Genomic DNA, 15661 nt, shown 5'->3' on the forward strand with positions numbered 1-15661 from the left:
CTTTTATAGCCTTAGCTTAAACACGCACCTAATTTTACCTTTCCAAGATTAGCTGTATAAGTAATTTTCAATTTACATCCTCAATCTGATTATTACAATTTTGAATCAGGTTTTTTTGCTTAATCTTCAGTTTTCTTAAATATCAGGATCTGTCATTCTACCAAATACTGTGATTTTTCATCTGAGAGTTTTTTTCAGAGGCCGAGCTGTCCGTTTCGGATGCTAGTGGAAGAGGTCAGAGTAGTTGATTTTTGGGCTGGGTGTGACAGGATTAATGATCAAGTGTATTTCAGCATCTTAGCAGCTGTGGACCTCGCATGGTTTTAGATGTTGGTTTTGCATGCAATATATGCTTGGCAGCTCTCCAAAAACCAGTATACTGTTCCAAGATCTCAGCTGAGAAATATTTTTTCAGTAGGAAGTGCATTTCCAGTTTACAGGAGTAGGCCATCTCTCGGAGTTTTGCAGTTTTTTGACTGGCGTTGAATAGGTACAATAATATTTCACAAAATTGCAAGGACAGGCTTTCTGTAAAAGATGCAGCCTTCTTTCAGAAATTTTGACAAGATTTACAGACGTGCAGAAATGTCAGATGTATTCACTGCACAATTATGGGTTGGCTGCACAGTACAAACTCGGTGACTCTGGCTCTGACAGGAAACATCAGATCTTACGTAGGTGTGCTGCGTGAGCGCAAGTCCATCATGCTCAGAATAGGCTGGATTTCCTGCTTGCACAGAGAAGGAATTGTAAAGTGCGTGTGCAACAAGTCTGGCACATCCAGAATGTGTTAGAGCTAGTAGGCGTATGCAGACAGAGTATACAGCACTCACTCTGTAGTGCAGATGCTTCCCAGAAGGATTGGACTTGCCTGCACATTGGTCCTTGGCATAGATTTGCCTGGCAACTCCTTTTATGGGCTGCCAAGTTTCAGATTTGAGCCTCAAAAAGTGAAAATAAATTTCGTGGTTTTCTAGCTTAGTAATTTTTATTTCCATTCCACATTGTCCTATTCTCAGTTTTCAGTACAACTGTCTGTGCTGCCTTGTAGCTGCAGTTCTCCGAAGCAGCTCCACATCCTGCTCTGAAATGCTGACATCATTATTTTTTCCCTGCTTGTATTCCCACCAAGATCAAGGTCTCATTGTGCTCATTGCTGTTAGGGAAGCTTGGGCCTGACCCCAAGCACTTACAATTGAGGTAGAAGAGAGAAAATCTGGGAGGGAAAAAAAATGCGTCCTGTGGGTGGGAATCTGACATGCAGGCAGTGCAGCTGCTTGTCCAGGTTCCTAAAAAGTCCCTGTCAGGCTAGGAATTTGTTCCAGACCTCAGCCCCAGGCCTCCTTTCTTTTCAAAGCCAGTACTTTATTATATGACTACTACTTCCACAAGCGTCAAGTGGTTAACAGGAACTTAGGATGTTAGGCATTCCTTCTTTAGTAATAGCCTTAGCTGTGTCCAATTGAATGTGAATTCAGCACCTCCTCTGAATTTCACTGTTTCCTCCTTCTCCCCCTGCCTCCCTTAGCTTTCCTTGTGCCGTGACACAACGTCACTGAAACTTGACTGGAGAAAACCAGAAGCTGATGACACGGATAGTTCAGGAGGACTGACTTATGTGGTGATACAGTTCTCTGAGGTGGTGGTTTGTACTTCCTGACACAAGTCAAGTGGTTCATTGGACTGACGCCCTATTTTAAATAAACTCATTATTTTGCACATGCTTCAAAGAGTTTGGCTGTAATAAAGCATGTGCTCCAAAGGTCTAGAATCTGCCCATAAAAGGAAAAAGCAAGTGCTACGTCTGAGGTTTATTTTGATCAAGATGACTCAAATCTGTATTTTTAGTGTGTTCTGTGTAAATTACTCAGAATTTATCATCTTAACAACAAGATGTTCGCTACGTTATTAAATACTGGAAGAGATCCTCTCTTTTTGTTCCCTCAAAACAAGATTTTTCTTCCTCCCTTCCTCCATCTTTTTCCCACTCATTTGGGGTTGCCTTTTAATTTTCTAACATTGGAAAATCATTGTAAAACAAACAGGATAAATATATTAGGCACTTGAGTTTTACACGTAATCATTTGTTTGCCTTTCAAATGCAAATAAAATGACTATCAATTGAAAGAAAACTATTTTTTCCTGTTTGTTTAGGATTATTTTACTGGAATATTCCTGCTGAGACCAAAGTCTCTCTTCTAGCAGAGTTGAAGATTTGCTTGATGTTAGAATAAAATTTCACAAAATGTAGTGCCTTGTTAAAAATAGGCTGTTTTTTAAAAGTAGCATATGATTTGGTGTACAAGGAGGTACTCTGTCTCAAAAATACTACTCTGCACTAGTTCATAGGAGTCGTCTGTTGTTTTGTAAAAACAATCTTGGTTTTGTAGTCCTTGTTGGAATTAATTGAGGGTATTTTTTTTTTAATAGTATAAAGTTTTCGAGCGTTAGAGAAGCAGAAGGAACATCTGGCCCTTGCTTTCTGAACATCTGAAATGAATGCTTAAGTTACATTGAATCTCAAATTTGGGTAAAATTACATGGGGTCCATTTTTATATTAAAGACTTGTTATTTCCTTTGCTTTTCGGCAACTTCCAGCAACTGAAGAGCACTTCTCTCTTGTCCTATCAGTTCTGATGCTTGTTGCCTGTTCCCATAGTTAGAAAATCAATACATATGTTTTTGATATTTGGCGAACAGAGGTTTAATTTTGCAGCTGCAAGATCCCTGTACGAAGGGAGTGCGTCTTTACAGAAATAAAAACATTTAGAGACCGCTTGTGTATGAGAGAATACTTTTGAGTGAAACTTCATTCCATTTCTATCAACATTTGTTTCATTATATTTAATTACAAACAATTTGTATTTACTGGAAATCAAAATGAAAACAGGAGTAGCTGCATGCATGGCAGTATGGTAGAAAAGTTAAATTGTTTTGAATCAAAAGTTGAAATTCAGACTGCTACAAAAATCAAAATATTTTTTTTTTAATTCCATAGTACGTCTTAGAGCACACTCATACACACACACACACATTGTTGCTGACTCTGTGTAGCTTTTGTGCCTGTGTTATCCACTTGCCAAATCTAAAAGCGTTATTATGGCTGTTTATAGCTCATATTGATCTCTGGTAAAATGTTGGTAATTGCTCTTCTCACCATTAAGTGCTGTGCTAAACCACATGTTTTTGGGACTCCTGAGCTTATGCATCATTATTTATTAAGGGTTAATCTAACATGGTATGTCTGTTCATTGAGTATTCCTGACTTTGCAGCACAGCTAGGTCCTGTGGTTTAGACAAAATAAAGTGTTGGATGTGATCCCAGTTTTAATACTCCCAATTTATTATAACCATTGAACCCTGATCAGATCACAGATTGGATTGGATCCCAGTTTTTTAAATGTCCCAATTTATTGCTGGCTTGCAACCCTGATAAGAATACATATTTGATTAAGGCTTCAGTTTTCAAAAATTCCAGTTAATTACTTTTAGATTCTTATTAGATCATAGCTGTGTAGTATGGTATGTTGAAGTTATGAAAAAATTACTGGATGGTGTTGCACAGGTCAAGGTCATAGTTTCATTTTGTGCTGACAGTATGAAGTTATCAGATATCTGTTTATTACTGTGGCAGCACTTGCACTGGACAGGAGGACAGATTAATCCCAACCTGTTGATTCTGAGTGATTCTCATTTTAGATCTGCTGCTGCTCTGCATACCAGAACGTGTAATAAAAACCTACCATGGAACACTGAGAGACTGATGTTTGGTTATGAGTAGCTGAGGTGGATGGGTCTCACCTACCTTTCACAGGTTGTGATGTGCCATTTAGAACCAAATAGCAATTTTTGAGCTGCTTCATGTGGTTAATCCACTGCTGGAGGACATTTTTAAGACAGCATTGGCTGAGAGTTGATCCCAGATTGTCCAGGTTCAAGAACATTAAGAACTCAGGATAACAGAATGGCACACGGAATTGGCCTTTTTTCTTTAACTGTTGCAGTACTGCTCCAGGTTACAGAGACTGATGGAAGTAGCACTTTTACAGGTGTCATAGCTGTGCCCTCTGAATTTAAGCACCTAAATTCTTCTCCAAGCCATTTAGCATTCTTGGTTTGCCCTTCACTGAGACACTGGTTTCACTTTGCTCTGGAAACCAGTTTTCACAAGCTGTGCCACCCGCCCACCTCAGAGCGGCTCAGGGGCAGTGGCCTGGCTCTTTCTTGATGGGCATTGCAGTGTGTGGTTATTTCCTGTAATATATCAGAGCTTTATTACTTTATGTTTTTGTAAAATGACATGGTAAAACAGAAATAACTGCTCTCAGAAACTTTTACAGACAAAACTAATACAGTGTAACTGGCCAGCGTACTTGCCAGCCTGGGTAATGAAGTGCTTTCTAGGATACAGACTAACCTGGCCTGGGGATTTCTTCGATGCAGTACTGAATGTAGGTCAGCTCTTGCCTACCCCAGAATCAATAAGGGCATAAGAATGATTTGGAAGCTGCATTTCATTCCTTGCCCTTCCATATGTGATTTATGAAAGTCTATCATGAATCTTTGGCATGTGCTTTGAAGTAGTGCCACAGCACAGAATTCCTATTCTCAGACTCCCTTACCTACGGGAGAAAAATGAGAATACAGGTTGTGGGGATAGGCAGGTAGGCAGGAAATCGGTCTGTATGTGTAATTCTCCATAATGCTCTTAAGCCAAAATACGTGAAAGTCTTAAAGCTTTGTCTGCTCAGTCAAAGCTGAGTTTTGCTTTCTAATCCAGGACTGTTAATTAGAAACAACCTGTGAATCACAGACTAACAGATAAAAACTGTTCCTGTTCTTGAAGAGAGAGACTCTGTTCAATAGGTTCCAGGTTCAATGTCGTATGTGTAGAATAAAGAGAAGTGCATGGAGTATCATATCACACAGAGACAGGCTTTCTCCTTCCACTGCTAGGGTTTCATTCGAATGAAGGCATAATGCCTGTGCAGCTGCAGAGGCGGTTGTGCGAACTCATGAGGTCTCACTAGCTAAGTGGAGCTGCGAGTATCTATGCAGGAGGGGTTCCCAGAACGCCCCTTCACTGAAGGAGGAGGCCCTGGGGACCCAGTAGGTGTCAGTCTTCCTGGGTCTGTTCTGAGCTATATTACTGCATGTGGTTGTGGATGTTGGGTTTTCATGAGGTGTCAAATCGATGTTCTGTCTTCCCATGGTCATTACAGTGGTCTCTGGTATTTTTCTTAAGACAGCGTTACGATCCTCAGTGGTTTTGACGGATACTTACTACAGTCAGTGGCAATGAATAAGTGCCTAGATTGATGTCTCTGCCTCCCTATAGTTTTTCTGCAGGTATACTGCAGTTACTTTATGCTTGTTCACAGTTTATCTGATGAACTTCTCTGAAACAATTTGCTTTTTCTTGGTTGGAGAGGTGAATCTTTGGCTTTGACTGCAATTAGTATTGTTTCCATTCATGACTTTGTTTCCAATGACTAAAATATAAGCAGTTAAATTGCTTTCTAGGAGATTCTGTTATTTTTATTCTCTTTTTATGATTGTTTCAGAATGAACTAATGTTAGCAAAAAGGACTCTGGTATGATGTGCCCAGCATGTTACTTACCTTTTTAACAGAAAAGTACAAATTACAGCAGCCTTAGCATTCCTTCAAATCAGTGTTGAGAACTAAGCCTGCAGCTTGCCTATGGTCTGCAAAGTCCTTGCAGACTCAAGGCCGTTTTGCAAGAAGAGCTTGGAGATGTTGAAGGTACCAGAATGTCTCAGGTGAAAAATGCCAAAGTAATTTTAACTATTCTAGGATAGATTCCGCTATTTAATGCACATTGTCACAAAGCAAGGAACATCCTGTTGAGGGGAGACTGAGCAACCTGATCTGCACAGCCAGCCTTGCTCTCAGCAGGAGATGGAGCAGGGTGGCTTTCAGATGGTTTGTTCTAACCTCAATTTTTCTGATATTGTCACTTAAAAAAATAACTCAGGCAAGTTGTGAGTAAAGAAAATTATGTAATGTTGTAGAAGACAGAATATAAGATACTTGGCTTTTCCAATAGTTGACTTTCCATAATCTGCTGCTTTTCACCCGGTGTACAACTAATATGAACAAAAGAGAGACAGTAGAACTTTCTCAGATTTAACAGCAAAGGTAAAATCCTGTTCTCATTGAAGTTCACAGAGTGGGGGGAAATGTACTGACCTCATTAGAGCTAGGATTTTCTTTGGAGGGCAGGATCCTGTGGAAGTTGGTAATCACTCCCTGTCACCTCTGAAATAAATGGAAGAACATTAAGACCTCAGTCTTGTCTATCCAAAGCTCACACTCTTCATGTCGTGGTATGAAAGGGCTATGTTTCATCTTCAATTTGTCATAATCTTAAATTTTAAGGTCGGTGTAGCTCTTATCTCCTCCTCAGGTTTTTCTTTCTTCTGTTTCTTTACTTACAGCCCTCCAAAGGCAGCTGCTTTGGTCACTTCAGCATTGTACAGGTATGGGGCAGTTATCTAGAACAGGCATTATTTTCATTTAGCCCTGGTGTTTTTTATCAGTGGGCTAGTTAATGCTGTTATAAGATCTGTTTTGTTTAGCTTGAGTTACAGTCTCTTACTCCCTTGAATTTTGTGGCTTGCCTTTTTTTATTTCCAAGACTGTTTCTGCTCTTGTTTACAATTACAGATACTAATTATGGGGGGGAAGATGTTCAGTCTAGCACAATAGAATGAGCTGGAATGAAGAAACACTTGCATAGCTTACGAAGAAGATGTTTTTGACAAATATGCCTCCAGTAGAATACCCTGAAAGATAATACTAAATTAGATATTGTTTGAGTCTTGATGAGTCCATATCAGATGTCCTCAATTTACTGGAAAGAGGTGGATTTTTATTTTATTTAACTATGAGACTTGCCTGCCTCTGGAGCTTTCCTAGATGATGGCTGAAAAAATATGAATTACTCTTTTCCTGATAAAAGATGCAGGTTTGAATAAGATTGTTAATGTCATTATAGACTGTGTCTGTCTGAAAAATGATTATGAAATAAAAAAAAATTAAAAGCACTGCACTGAAATTATCTCCTCAGATATTCAAGTGAAATATACCCATTCCCATCAGTGATTATGACTTACAAATATCTGAAAGCAGGATGTATTCAGTCCACTATTATGTAAATGAATGAAAATACAAGATTTTAGTTACCAAAATATATTTTGCTAGCAGCTAGAAAGGAATTAAAACATTAAACCCAATGGAAATCTAAGTGACCTCCTGCAGAAATAGGCTACTTTGCTCTAGACAACCCATTACTCAATATATGTATGAATTAGGTAAATGAGAGACAAAAGCAGAAATGTAATGTAAAATCACAGTTGAAGTATTAAGATATTAAATCAGATGTAAATTGAGTAATCATTGCGGTATGTAGATCTTGGGAAGAGTCACATGAGCAGGGGAAGAAAACAGTGCAGCAGGTTTTATTCTGCTGTTCTCAAGGAACAACCAAATGAGTGGAAGAATGTTTAGCATCTCAGTGATCTCAAAAGACTTGAAGGATTGGGTCCTTTTTTGAGGTCTAGGTATACCTCAAACTGATCGTACACATGTTCACTTACCTGCTCTTATTCCGCTCCTCTTACTGTGAACAGAATAGACATTATCCTAAAAGACCCATGGCCATGTTTCTGTAACACATTTTGTCTTTGCTTATTGTTTGTACTTCTTCCCTGAGAACATCTTTCATTGACTTAGCCAGCACCTTGCTCATTCATGTGTCTGTTTGCACTTCCACAAAGTCCATTGCTTTTAATCCAGCGTACAAGAAATGTTGCTGTATTCATCTGATACAAACAAGATCCTGCTGTGAAATATGCTGTTTTGGTCAGCAACTGCATTTTCTGTCCTGTGTTTGACTACTTATATAAGCACCTTGGGGCTCAAACCATGTAATTCTTTGTGCTCTGCTCAGTACTAAGCACTCAGTCAGTGCATGGAAATAAAAAAATGTTGCATCACTTCTACACTTTTCTCTGGAAAGTCAGAAGAAACAGCATGACCCAGAACTCATGGGGCATGCAAGGGAGGAGGTGCTCACACACCTCGGGAAAGATTGTGCTTTTTTGTTGTGCGCCTGTTAGGGTCAGTTTTCCCCATTCAAAACTGCTCTGACGTGAAGTGCAGCCTTGCAGCTCTCCAAGTAAGAGAGCCCATGGTCTCTCCTGGGCTGAGCTTGCCACCTGCAGCTTTGTGCTGTGGCCAGATCCGCCAACTGTTTGTGCCACTGAATTGCTTCTCATGTCTCATGTTGGGCAGCAGGCGCCTTGTCCCTCACTTGGGGGTGGCAGAGGCAGAAGGACGTGATGCATTGAGTTTTGTCCTGATCCAAGGTGACAGCTTGTTAGGCTGTGACTTACTGTGCAAAGCTCCTTTTGAGCTAGGGTTGCTGCTGGGCCTTCAGAACTGCAGGCTGGGCTGCATCCAGCATCTTGCTGTTTGTTCCCTGTTGAAGGCAGTCTTTGGGTTCCATGGCTTTTAATGACCCTGGCTGCCTTTGGGCTGCTGTGCTGGTAACATTAAGTCCTGTATTTTTATTTCCACAGAGGCTTAGAGCACTGCTTTTAGAAGCTTCAGCATCCATCCACCCAGCTTCTGTCTGGTGGGCCAAGAGATGAGTATCTCTTAGAGCTTTTCCTAGCCTCTTCATTCCATTCCCAAAAGCATTTCTGGGTCTGCTCCAAAAGTCACTTCTGCTCAGCTCTTCTGGAGTTTTCTTGAGGTGGTCCTTATCCTTTCCTGCAGCTGCCTCACTGTGTGTGCGCTGCAGTCTTTAATCCAGCTTTTGCCTGTCAGTATCTCTGTCACTGATGTCAGGCTAAAACGTTTTACATTGTGTTTGTCACAGGCGGCGAATACATATGTGGTCATTGACAGTAGCTCAGCAGAAACACAATAACTTGTTAAGCCACAGTAACTCAATCATGTGTCTGAGCTGCAGCTGGAAGGAGCTGTTTGGGCTGTTTAACCCTTTATGGCTGCTGCACTCTAGGCTTATGCATCTTTTCATGTGTTAGTACATGAGAAATCACCATATATGATTTGTGTGGATGTCAGATAGGAAGATTGTTTGAAGGATAAATGAGAGTGTTTCCTTGATTTATAGCTCTGGGGTTATGCTACTGAACAGCATGTGAGGTGTAGAAAGACATTTTCAAAATACCATGTCCCAGTTCCACAAGTATATAGGACCTGTCTTCATTTGACTTCTACAAATAGGATACAATATGTTTTAGAAATGTTACGTATAATTCTATTGAGGTTATGTATTTTATCAAACTTTTTTTTTTCCCCTGAAAATATTTGTTGTAGAGAAAAGTTCTAGTGATAGCTAGTGGGTGTTCAAAGCAACAGAAAAGATTAGAATAGGATACATGTTTGAATGCTATTGAGGAAAACGATGGGTCACAGGAGAAAAAAAAAGGGCATTGCTTGATACAGCACTTCTGGCTGCTTGTGTGCAAAGGTTGTGTTTTTACAGAAACACAGCTAAGGGAAGTTCACGTAGTTGTCATGTAGTGATTTAACTGAAGAGCATGATGTTCAGGTGGCGGAAGAGAGCAAGCAGAATTGATATGGGATACCCAAAAGGAAATATATCTCACTTCCCTTCATTCTGTATGAGTTTTTCTTATCCCTTTTCCTCATCAGGAAGTTTGTAGAAACTTTAGCGCTACACTAAATTGTTCACATGGTGACCTGTGCCTCTCCTCATATCTGATTTCACTGCCAGCATCGTGGTGCTGAGTGACATTTTATCTTTTTGTCACAAATTTGCACCAGTTGTTTAACCAGACCCATCCTGCACTGTGAGTTTGGGGCAATCTTGTAGTAATTGTTCAGTAAGCTGGTCGCTATGATAGTTGTGTTGATTTGGAAGTTTTGTTGGTTTTCTGTTTGGTGGGGTTTTTTGTGATGGGGAGTAGATACTGCTATTTTAGATAGGGAGATGTGCAGAGGGAGGTGCAGAAAGGATAAACAGCGAGAGTGGGATATAGCAGAAGTAGCCTGCTTAGCATGGTCGGCAGAGCATTATAGGAGTGATGGAAGGAACAGCACATTCATTTTTTTTGTACCTTAGTGTAGAATTACTGGGCACCCACTGGGATATGCTATAGAAAAGCCAGCTTTAAAACTGGGTGAAAACATGATGCTGAAATACAGGAAGGTATTTAAAACTTTACAAAATTGTGTAGAAAGTTCAAAGCTGGAAAACATAAGAGAAGGCATGAAAGGACAGGTAAATAGAAAGAAAAGGCACCTGTCTAATTGTTTCCCTATATTTGAACATTTGGATTGAAATGAAAAAGAGATCACTGAGGAAATTTCATAGATTTGCGCAGAAGAGTGAAAAGGAAACAAGAAATATTAATGCAATTATAATAGCTGTATTGAAAAGAGGAAACAGTGATTGTGAAGAATTTCACATAACCTCATATTGACTGGTCTGTATAATATAGAATGGAAATAATTGTTCTTGAGCAGGTTTGACTTATAATAGTGGCAGTGATTGAAGACTGCATTCATAAGGAGAAGTTGAAGAAACTAGGCTTATTCACAGGAACAAAAGAAAATTATGGTGACCTAATTCCAGCTTTTGCTGTGCAGAATATACCAGTATTGATAGCAGGACAAATTACTCTCACTGTCAGACATGAAAGCAAGAGTCACGTGATACTGCTGTGCTGCACTACTCTTGCTTTCAAATAGGTCTTAAATACCTAGGGGACAGGTGATGTATTGGTCCAAAGAACATTATGGCTCATCATTTTCTGAGAAACTGCTGTGACCCTTCTTGGGACGGTGCGCTGTGCCTTGTGCACTGATATGTGATTCCTTGAAATGCAGTGTCCTCCCATTTTTCTGCCTGTATCGTCCCACGTGGAGCTGTGTCTGCTATGAAACTTGTACCTCATACGATATATTCCTGCACTGAAATCTGTGTTTAGGCTTTTTTGGTCACTAATTGAGGGAGAAGCCCTCCATATTCCCAGGTTTTTAAGAGTTAATCTGGAAGACAGCAACAATCTCAAAGTGCTTTATGCATTTTAGTAGAAGAGCAGGGTGATCAGAGGCAAGGACTACTGCCAGGCTGACAGTTATTGGGTGCAGGAGCTAACAGTTATTTGTGTGATTTATTTTTAAAAAAAAAATAAATAAAAAATAGTGCCTTCATTTTTTACATTTCTGACATAATCCCATGTGGGACATGTAAAATATTAATCCTCCTGCAAGGGGGTTTCTCTTGAAGTGCCTGTATGTATAAAAGATGGAGAACAGCAGCGTAGACCTCCCTTCCTGCTTCATTGATGTCTGATGCCTTATTTGCAATGGAAATCCACCCCATGCTTGTAGTGATGAGTGCTCTCAGATGATGAGCTACCTGAAAAGGCTGGGTTTTATATGAATGGACCAAGACATAACTTTACCCCAAATTCCTTTATGTGAATGATGAACATGGTGTTTCACTCAGGGACATGGGCTCCCTCCACCACTCCTGGCTGCATAATCTCCCTTTTATCTTTATTCACAAACCCTTGGAATGGCTTTGCACACTTTCAGCTGCTCTCTTAATTAGTACTCATGTGCTAACGGTAGTTTGTGGTTTAGATAGAAATGCATGCTGACCACTGCTTTTAGTTTCTGATTTCATACACAGCTCCTCAGTGTTGACATTCTCCCCATGCCATTGTCCATTGCTTTATGAAGAAAAGCATGACTTTTACCAAGGACAGTACCAGTGTCACCGTTAGTTTTACAAAGAATAAAAGTTGTATGTCCTGTTGTTCTGCAAATGCCATTAAACTCTCGCTGTCCTGACAAGCCATCAGCCAGCTAAGCCAGGGCCATCAGCAGTAAAATGAGAGGGTATGTGCTTTACTAATTGAATTTACCATGTATTGACACGAGGCTATGCCCTCCGTAACAGTCTCCAATAAAATCTCCCTTGTGGATAGAGTCAGAATTGTGCAGAATCAAAGGCTCGTTTTGAAGTCTGCAACTTCTTCAAGACGCTGCCTTACCCTGGGTGAGGTTGCACTTGAGGATAGCGCTCATCCTGACCCCAGGCAACCATTTCAATACAAATAGGGAGTGTGTGTGCATGAAAACCTGCAGCAAAAGAGAAGTGGAGTGAAGGTTATGGGAGGAAGACATGATCGTACAGGAAAGAGAAGCTCTGAGAAGAAAAAAGGAGAAATTCTTAGGAATCGTTAGGAAGCCTCAGTGTAGAAACCTGAGAGCTGTTAAAGATGTAGACAGACCGTAGCTTATTTCTTACGATTCTTTCATCTCCAAGAACTACTGTAGTAAGGCTTTGTGAGTGTTTTTAATTATATCTTAAGAAAAATTAAAGAAGATTAGCGAAGGGGCTGGGATCAGAAACTTTAGGAAAAGTAGGAATGGTGTATTAGGAAGATACTGTTCTCTTACATGGTCTTTATAGTGAAATATTTCATGGAATATCTCAGGTTGGAAGGGACCCATAAGTATCATCAAGTCCAACTCCCTGTTCCTTTCAGGACTACCTAGAACTACACCATATGACTAAGAGTATCATGCAGTTGCTCCTTGATCCCTGACAGGCTTGATGTCATGACCACTTCCCTGGGGAGCCTGTTGAAGTGACCAACCACCCTTTCTGTGAAGAAGCTTTTGCTGATGTCCAGTCTGAACTTACCCAGATGCAGCTTCATTCCATTTGCTCATGTCCCATCACTGGTCACCAGAGAGAGGAGATCAGCACCTCACCCTCCATGGCCAACACCCAGACCCCTTGACTGCAATGAGGTCACCCCCCTGACCTTCTCCAAGCTGAACAAACCAGCTGCTCCTCCTAAGTCTTGCCTTCAAGGCCTTTCACCGTCGTGTCATCCAGCTCTGGACATGCTCTAATACTTTGATGTCCTCCTTATATTGAGGGACCCAAAACTGCACACAGTACTTGTGGGGCACACAGTACTCAAATACTAGAGGAGAAAGGTCATCTGCTTCCCTGAGGGAAGGCAGAGTGGATAGTGATCACACACACACACACACCCCAGCTGTCAAGGGCTGTGACATATGCAGGCTCAGGCTCATCCCGTTGTAAAGTATGACTACATTTTCAGTGTTTAAAAACTAGCATCACCCCTAGATATGTCCTAGCATGGTTAATGGAGAGGTGTAACTGGAAAGCATGTGATACACATTGAGGTACTCCAGTATATGTGTAGAAAGGCATGTTGTTCTCATTAGACTTATTTGTGAACCTCTTTAACTGCAAATTATTTGAGAAGTATTAGCATTTATTTTGATGATACAATTCTAATGAAACAAAATAAATGGTATGAATCCCATTCTGCACTTAATAGCTCCTGTCTGTCAGACTGGAAGCTCCCAATGTGCTCATTTATTTCTCTAGGGAATCACTTTCTCCATGCCTTTTAGACTTTCTCTAGAACATCTTCATTTTTCACTGTGCAGAGTTCCGAGGCCACTATGTTTCATTGGGGTAACCAAGTCTGCTAGACCCTTTTTTACTTACTCTCCTATGGTACAAAATATACTGTCCTTTCTACGCTGCTGCTGTGCTTCAGATACAGTCAACAGCAAATGTTGACGACTTCTGTCAGGCACTGCATCTCTGTATCTGTCTTCCGTTCTTTGTTTCTTCCTCCATGCTCCATTATTTTCTGTAAATGATATTTATTACATACTGTGGTCAGCATTCTGCCAGATCCATCTCACTGCATTTAATTATACTGTGTTGAAGGATAGCTGAGCACTTAACAGAAGTTGCATGCTCACAGAGCCTTGCTATAGGGTTGGTTTTTTTTCTCCAGCATGAATGTTGAATCATTGAATATCAGCTGAGGTTGAAATTTACCTGAATATGTTTTACTATTCCAAAGAGATTACACGATGGCCCTGATTAGCAGCAGCATTTTGTAATACCACTTAAGCCTTTATCACAGTGGAGTACTGCCAGTAATTGTCTTTAATTCACTTATATGTACCAATTCATCTCTGTCAGGTTTCTATTAATTTCTTTGCTGTTTTACTTTGTCCCTATCCCCTATATAATAAGGTGCGATTTCCACATTTACGTAGCCAAAATAAATAAAAATAAATTAAATCTTCAGCAAATTGATTGTGGACCTTTGATTTGAGACAACTGTGCCATCTCTCCATTTATGTTCACATTTAATCCACTTTTCACAAGTTAATGTATTTAGGAGAATCTAGGTGGGTCAAGTGACCAAGGGACAGTACCAATTTTACCGGCTAATTTAGATAAAAAGTTTCGGATTGAGTTAGGTATATTAACTGCAGTGTGGAGGGTAGGTGTAGAATTAAAACTGTATGTGTTCACACATACACACATGCACATGCATACTTGTGAAAAGCCACACTATATTCAGCATTAATTTTTTTTCATCAGAATGATGACCATCCTTGGTTATAAAGGTGATTGCCAGAGATGAAGAACAAACTCGCTGCATGCACAATTTTGTTTTATCTGGCATCAGTTTCACAGTGTACTGGAAGATCTGTCTGAACAGTTGGGTTTTGGGGTTGGTGCTCCAAATTTGTGTGATGAATCAGTGTCTGTGGTTGCTGTTGAAGCATATCCAACTGTATATTTCTTTTTTCTTTTTCATTGTTAGGATTGGTGCAAAGCATCAAGAGTTACGGCAAAAGCAGCTGAGAGGCCTGAGTGATTATTCTACTGGTCCTGGAGGACCTGACATTGATGATGATGAGGTGGATCCAAATTACGCCAGAGTAAACCACTTCCGAGAGATTTATCCTGCAGCAAGCATCTACAGGCCATCATCACCAGCAGTAGCAGAAACCTTTGTATATCCACATGATTCTTCTTCCGCACCAATGGAGAGGGAGCACTTGGAAGGACTGTATGCAAAAATAAACAAGCAGCACTACCCACAGACTCCAGGTGACAGGTAACATTGCCACTTGGCATTACAAACAGTGATAGCTTGGTGGGGTGGGGAGGGAGCCCGGGGCTGGAGGAGGAGGGGGTGGCTGATCAGATACTCCAAACCCCTGTCTTTACTGACTACAAAGCCATGGATTTCCTCTTAACGAAAAACATGATTTGCTGCAGCAGTACCCCCAAAGCATTTGAGCAAGGCAGCAGTCAAACAGAAATCATTAAAAGGAAAGTCCATATTTCACAAACAGAATGAATGAACTGACTCGAGTCCAATTCCTGCACTGCTGAGAAAGTGCTTTTTCTTTTTTCAGTCGGGAAAAGTTCTTACCCTGCAGCAAAAATAATCTCAGTTTTCAGATCTCTTTCGATCCTGCTGATCATCAAGTGTCTATTAGTAACAGGTTTTGTATGATAGCATGATATATTGCATATATTTATGGTTCCGTTTTCCCCAGCTGTGTGATATTACACACTTTCAATTAGGTTGGGGAGAGGACTGGGAATCATGGTATTTTTATGCAGACTGTGAAGTGTGGCTTCACAAGACTGATTGCCTTTCTCAGCCTTTCCAATAACCAAGTGGGAAGGAAAGAGCAATTTTTAACCCTTACTGTCAAGCTTCCAGGTTGATAACATTGGGGAAAAACGTGACCATTTTTCTTC

The 15661-nt window shown here is 40.4% G+C and overlaps 1 protein-coding gene across 1 annotated transcript in view; it reads left to right on the forward strand.

Moving 5' to 3' along the window:
- The window catches only part of PARD3B (par-3 family cell polarity regulator beta), a 413185-nt gene that overhangs the window by 316294 nt on the left and 81230 nt on the right, over positions 1-15661 (forward strand). Inside the window, exon 20 of the mRNA XM_037397959.1 lies at positions 14709-15005. Within this exon, the coding sequence (XP_037253856.1) occupies positions 14709-15005 (297 nt within the window). The remainder of the gene's footprint in view (positions 1-14708; positions 15006-15661) is intronic.

Source organism: Falco rusticolus, chromosome 8 (assembly GCF_015220075.1).
Source record: "Falco rusticolus isolate bFalRus1 chromosome 8, bFalRus1.pri, whole genome shotgun sequence".
NCBI lineage: Eukaryota > Metazoa > Chordata > Aves > Falconiformes > Falconidae > Falco > Falco rusticolus.